The 6,609-nt window shown below is 59.6% G+C and overlaps 1 protein-coding gene across 2 annotated transcripts; it reads left to right on the forward strand.

Moving 5' to 3' along the window:
- The first annotated feature begins 1 nt into the window (after position 1).
- On the forward strand, positions 2-6,108 carry FBXO2 (F-box protein 2). Of its 2 annotated transcripts, XM_054439118.2 has the most exons (7): positions 204-543; positions 1,044-1,080; positions 3,662-4,027; positions 4,419-4,548; positions 4,619-4,714; positions 5,268-5,406; positions 5,650-6,108. In XM_054439118.2, the coding sequence occupies exons 1-7, from the start codon at positions 466-468 to the stop codon at positions 5,782-5,784; spliced, it is 981 nt and encodes a 326-aa protein (XP_054295093.1). In that variant the 5' UTR covers positions 204-465; the 3' UTR covers positions 5,785-6,108. The 2 variants fall into 2 exon arrangements, with proteins under 2 accessions (XP_054295102.1, XP_054295093.1); XM_054439127.2 differs by lacking the exons at positions 204-543; positions 1,044-1,080 and adding an exon at positions 2-155.
- The last annotated feature ends 501 nt before the right edge of the window (positions 6,109-6,609 follow it).

Consider the following 6,609-nt stretch of genomic DNA (forward strand, 5'->3'; position numbering starts at 1 on the left):
GGTCGGGGGCCTTTAAGAGGCGCGGTCGCCGGGACCGACACAGACGCGGACAGCGCCGGGACTCGCCGCCCCGGGACTCGCGCAGCCCGCAGCCCTCCGGCTCCTCCTTCTCTCGCGACCGCCCTCCGCAGCGATGGACGGAGACGGTGACCCAGGTAGCCGCCGCCTGGACCGCTCGCTGCGGCTGGGAGGGGAGATGGGGTCGGCGGGCGAGCGCTGCACAGAGGGGCGTCAGAGAGCGAGGCGACCCGGAGACCTGCCGCGGCAAACTTTCACGCCAGCGAAGTCCTAGAGGCGGTCTCCAAAGAGCACGTCTCTCTGCTGTCTTGGTCTGGCGGGAGGCCTTGAGAGGCGACTGGCAGGGAGAGAGGACTCCTGGGTCCCATTTAGCCAGGAAGTAGCACCAGAGGACCCCCACATTCCCGCCTCCCAGCTTCCTGAGGTTCTGTCTGACGGGGGCCTGGGATGCGTCTGGGAGCGAGGCTGCGAGCCTTTTCTTTCATCAGCTCTTCCAGCTCTGGGCCTTGGGCCGTCTGGATCCCCGTGGGTTCCTTGGGGTCCCTGGCCTCGCCTCACCTATTCCTGCCTTCCTCCTGAGCTCCCTTGTCTGGAGGGGCTGCCCCTCCCCGGGGTGGTGAGATGCCCAGTGGGGACCCGACTGGCGGTGAGGGAGCGTTGGAGGCAGCTTTGGCTGGTGCTCAGGGCCTTCCCAGGCTGCCCAGTCATCCTCTCTGGCACCCAAGACCCCTCACCCCCATCCCTCCAACTCCCTGCGGGGCCTGCAGGGGTTGCTTGCTGAGTCAGGATGGAAACAAGACCTGCCTGCAGACAGCCCTCACTCTTTCCTCATCAGGTCCAGCTGGGGATGGGCATTGCTTGGGGTAGGCGGTGGCAAACAGACTGATGAAAGCTCAGGCCCCCGCCCCCCCATTCCCCCGCCTCCAGCCCTGAAAATTCCAGCTCCTGCAGCCCTTGCTCCCAATCCACGGCCTTCTGGCCACACCCTCTGTAGGGCTCCAGAACTGGCTCCTGCTTTTTCCCAGGGCTCAGCTATTCCCTGGACTCTGGGGCCCACTCCAGGTGAGTGAATCAGCCTCGCAGGCAGGCAGCTTCCAGGGGCCAGATAACTTTCCGCTGGCAACAATGTGGGGAGTTGTGTGTGTAAGAGAGAGGGTGGGGGGAGCTGTAATTGGACCTGGGGCCTCGAGTGCCAGGCCCAGGGGCCAGAAGAGGGGACTGGGTGAGGTGCACCTTTCGGGGAGCATCAGGTGTCCGATGGGGCCAGGGCCGGAGGGAGGGCTGGAGAGGTGAGGACACTGGGTCTAGCTCCCCAGAGAGCTGTGGGCATCCGCCTGGGCAGACGATGTGACTTCAGGGCCTGGCATTTTCCTCTGTCTTTCTGCTGTTCTGCGATGTGGTCTGGGAGAAGCTGTTAAGCCTTTTTTGGCCTCAGTTTCCTCTTTGCCAAAGGGGCCGGTGTAAATCCCCACATCATAAGGATGTGGCCAAAAAAATGCTAATAAGGAGAAGTGCTGTGTTCAATGAGGTTCACTCAGTAAGATTGACTGAGGACTCACTGTGTGCTCTGGGCTCTGTGAAAGCTCTCAAGGGCCTGACTGTGTGTTGGGCAGAGAGGAGAGGCTGCATATGAGGAGGTTAGGGGCTGGTGGGCCTGGAGACTTGGGTCTGGGTCCTGCCACCTGTCCCCTTCCCCAGTGCCTGGCCTGTTCCCACCACCGCCTTGGCTCTCCAGGGCCTAGCCCACGGGAACTCCCCATCCGTAGGTCTGAGAGCTGTAGTCTTCCTGATCACCCAGAGTGGCCCTGTCTCCTTGTCACTGGCTCTCCCTCGTCCAGGCATCTGGGGCACTCGGTGTTCACTTACTCAAGGCTGTGACGGCCCAGCTGAAGCCGACTGGGATGCAAGAGACAGTCCGGCTGCCGCGGTGACATCTGCCTGCCTCCTTACAATTCAGAATGCCCTTGTCCCCCTCCTCAGGGGATTTGGAGATCTGTTCTGTTTGTATGGCCTGGCACAATGATTACCCCCATTTTATAGATGAGAAAACTGAGGGCCAAGGATGGGAAAAGGAGGTGGAGAAAGTTTCCTTCCCCAAGCCCCTGTGTCATCTCCTTGCTTGATACAGTTTCTTTCAATAAGTCCCTCCTCATCCCCAAGTCACACAATAGCTGGGGACAGCTGGGTCTCCAGGCTCTGTTCTCCAGCCCCGGAAGGCCCCAGGTCCCATGTCCCCTTCCCTAAATACTGGCAGTGTGTCATTCAACAAGTCACTTCATCCCTGAGCCTGAGCATTTGCACCTGCAAAGTCAAAATCCTGGCCTGGGTGTAGTGGAGCATGACTGTAATCCCAGAACTTTAGGAGGCCGAGGCAGGAGGATTGCTTGAGTCCAGGAGTTGGAGGCCAGCCTGAGCAACAGAGTGAGACTCTATCTTTAAAAAGAAATGTCAGCCAGGCATGGTGGCTGACGCCTTTAATCCCAGCACTTTGGGAGGCCGAGGCAGGTGGATCACCTGAGGTCAGGAGTTTGAGACCAGCCAGGCCAACATGGTGAAACCCCGTCTCTACTAAAAATACAAAAATTAGCCAGGTGTGGTGGCACATGCCTGTAATCCCAGTACTTGGGAGGCTGAGGCAGAAGAATTGCTTCTGAGCTTCCAGCTACCCGGGAAGCAGAGGTTGCAGTGAGCTGAGATCGAGGAGCGACAGAGCGAGCAAGACTCCATCTCAAAAAAAAAAAAGTCAAAATCCTAACACTGCCTACTAATTCAGTGAATTATTTTGTGGAGGCTGTGATGGTTTAAGATGGCTCTGGAGCCAGGCTGTCTGGGTTCAAATCCAAGCTCCAACCGCTGATTAGCCATGTGATCCTGGACCGTTTCACCTCTCTGTGCCTCAGTTTCCTCATCAATGAAATAAGGACAGCAATAAGAGCAACCTCAAAGAAATGGTATGAGGATTTAAAGAGTAAATGAGGTTGAAATGCTTTGGACGGTGCCTAACACTTGATAAGTGCCCCCAAAACATGAGTTCCTGACAACAGACCAGGAAAGTGCCAGATGCCAGGCACAGGGCATGAAGCTGTGTGTTTTCCAGACCATGTTCTGGCCCTTATGAGGCTCCATATGGTCCAGAGACAGGCATTTATCACAGGATCACACCCCAGGACAAAAGCTAGGAAGGGCTGTGAGAGGGTGTCATACAGGGAAGTCCCAGAAGGCTTCCTGAGGAGGTGAGGGGAGCAGGGATCTCAGAGGGTGGTTGGGAGGGTGAAAGAAGTTCCTGTGTGAAGCTTCCTGTGTACAGTGTACAGAAAGAAGTTCCTGTGTACAGTGCTATAGATGGATGTCATTAATAATAATAATATGATCCTTGCTGCCATCTGCCCAGGCTTGGGGTTTACTGGTCCAGCAGAGGAAACAGGCCTCTGAGGCACCTCTTTGGACTTAGGGGCTGATCCGGGGTTGGTCTGTGGCCTTGTGGCCCTCCTCCTTGGGCACCAGTATGGAGTCACAGAATCTCCGGCCCCGGCTGTAGATTGTCCCACGGTGGGTGGGGGAGGATATGGGCACATTGCAGTCCTGGGGCCTGGAGGAGTACAGGGTGGAGGAATCACAGCCCCCCACCCACCCCTGCCTGCAGAGAGCGTGGGCCAGCCCGAGGAGGCAAGCCCGGAGGAGCAGCCAGAGGAGGTGAGCGCTGAGGAGGAGCGGCCGGAGGACCAGGAGGAGGAGGAGGCGGCGGCCGCCGCGTACCTAGACGAGCTGCCCGAGCCGCTGCTGCTGCGCGTGCTGGCCGCACTGCCGGCCGCCGAGCTGGTGCGGGCCTGCCGCCTGGTGTGCCTGCGCTGGAAGGAGCTGGTGGACGGCGCCCCGCTGTGGCTGCTCAAGTGCCAGCAGGAGGGGCTGGTGCCCGAGGGCGGCGCGGAGGAGGAGCGCGACCACTGGCAGCAGTTCTACTTCCTGAGCAAGCGGCGCCGCAACCTTCTGCGTAACCCGTGTGGGGAAGGTGAGAGGCCCTCGCTGGGCAAGCTCAGCTTCCCCTGCTGCGAAATGGGCCGAAACGGCGCCGGCTGGCTTTGAGGGAGAAATGGGATTAAGCGCCTGGCTCAGTGCCAGCACCGGGTAGCCCCAAGGCTGTCTATTACTGTAGCTCTGTGGCTACCTGCGCCCTAGGGTCTCCCGGGTCCTCCCACCCTCAGCCAGCTGGGGCAGGGCGGGATGGGGGACATACCTCCCGGCAGGCAGATTTAGAAAGTGCCCACTGGTCCACCCTCTCATTCATCATCTGCCCACTCAGACACCAAGTGCCACCTTTGCCCTGCCACCCTCCACATAGTGGCAAGAGCCAGCCTTAGCAGGGACTGAGTGACCAGGGTGGGGCTGTCGTGTCCCTACAGAGGACTTGGAAGGCTGGTGTGACGTGGAGCACGGTGGGGACGGCTGGAGGGTGGAGGAGCTGCCTGGAGACAGTGGGGTGGAATTCACCCACGATGAGAGTGTCAAGAAGTACTTCGCCTCCTCCTTTGAGTAAGGAGAAGAGGGTGGAGGAGGTGGGAAGCGGGGAGCGTTCGCTCTGTCCTAACTCCTGTTCTCCCAGGTGGTGTCGCAAAGCACAGGTCATTGACCTGCAGGCTGAGGGCTACTGGGAGGAGCTGCTGGACACAACTCAGCCGGCCATCGTGGTGAAGGACTGGTGAGAGGGCGCTGGGGTGGCATGGGGCTGGGAGGAGCAGGGTAAGGCAGAGGGGAGAGCCAGCTGGGGAACCCCCCGCCCGGAGGTGCTGCCTCCCCACTGCAGGGGTTGAGGCCACGTGGACCACGGGTCTGCAAAGGTTGACAGCTTCCGAGTTTGCAGGAGAACCTGGAAACCCACCTCCCCTCCTGAGTTTTAAATGTTGGCAAATATATGCACATATATATGTTTTTATATACGTAATGTATATATTTCAAAATCAGTCTGCGGTCCAAACCAAAGGCCACTCTGTGGACTGGCTTTGGCCCCAAGCTGGGGTCTGGCCAACCTGGAATGTAGTCCTTGTGTTTCGCTCTTGGGCTGTCACTTTCTCTTGCTGGCCTCCTTTCCCTTATCTGTAAACTGGGAACACTGGCAGTGCTGGCCGACAGGGATGTTGGGCGCACAGGATGACTTTTGTGGAAATCCCCATCCCCAGGACGTGTTCAGCAGAGCTGAGGCCATGCCCTCACCCCACCACCCGACCCCCACCTCGCTCCCTCCCTCTGAGCAGGTACTCGGGCCGCAGCGACGCTGGTTGCCTCTACGAGCTCACCGTTAAGCTACTGTCCGAGCACGAGGACGTGCTGGCTGAGTTCAGCAGCGGGCAGGTGGCAGTGCCCCAAGACAATGACGGCGGGGGCTGGATGGAGGTGAGCCTGGGGGACCCAGGGCGGAGGTGTGGGGCGCGGATGTGAGGCGCGTGGCTCGAGGAGACGCCACCCACGGCGCTTCTGGGGTGGGCTGGGCTGAGATAGTCACCGGGTGGTGGAGAGACCTCTGAATACCGCGGAGAAACCGAGTGGGGGAGCTGCAGGTCGGTCGGTGTACCGGGGTGGGGAGGCAGGAGAGGCCTCAGGACCTCCGAGGCTGACTCTTGCTACCTCCACCCCCAGATCTCCCACACCTTCACCGACTATGGGCCGGGCGTCCGCTTCGTCCGCTTCGAGCACGGGGGGCAGGACTCCGTCTACTGGAAGGGCTGGTTCGGGGCCCGGGTGACCAACAGCAGCGTGTGGGTAGAACCCTGAGCGGCCCTGCCTCCACTCTCCCCCAGCTGCCTGGAGGGGCAAAGGTCGGGGGTAGATAGGCCTTAACTTAGTCCATAGCATCCTCACCTTCCCCAAGCCACACAGCCTCCTCCCATCCCTTGCTCCGAGCCCAGCCCCTGAGCAGGGAGAGAGAAGTTTTGTTGGCATAGGTTTGCTTAGGTAGCCGGCTTCTAGAATGTAGATCCGTGAGGGCGTGAGCTTGGACTGGACCCACTGCTGAATCCCTTGCACCTAGCACAGTGCCTGCCACAAAGTGGGCTCTCAATAAATATTATTTGTCCAAGGAAGGCATGAATGAACAAATGGATACGCACTGCTCCCTTCCCATCCTTTTCTGTCTCCTGAGGGCCCCCGGCGTAGCCTGGAAAAATACTTGGTAGGGCTCCAGCTGCTCTGGTTTCCAGCGGACCTTGGGCCAGTATGGAGTCAGCTGGGCCCGGCCCTGCCAGGCAGGACAAAGCTGGGATTGTGAGACCAAGGAAGGGTGAGCTGAGCTTGGCGCCTGACTGACACCCAAGCTGCCCAGAGGCCAGAATAGGGCATGTCGGCGGGGGGCGGGGGCTGCCCTCCAGGCCTCTCTTGGTCCAGTGAGTATCCCAGGCCTTGCTACGACCCCCCATCCTTTACTAAAGGCAGAGTGGGGTTGGGGGTGTACCAGTTCTCAGGGCCCGGGTGACCAATAGCAGCATGTGGGTAGAGCCGTGAGCGGCCCTGCTTCCACCCTCCCCCATCTGCTTGGAAGGGTAGAGGCTGGGAGTAGATAGGCCTTAACTTAGTCCATAGCGTCCTCACCTTCCCCAAACC

The sequence above is a fragment of the Pongo pygmaeus genome, chromosome 1 (assembly GCF_028885625.2).
Source record: "Pongo pygmaeus isolate AG05252 chromosome 1, NHGRI_mPonPyg2-v2.0_pri, whole genome shotgun sequence".
Classification (NCBI taxonomy): Eukaryota; Metazoa; Chordata; class Mammalia; order Primates; family Hominidae; genus Pongo; species Pongo pygmaeus.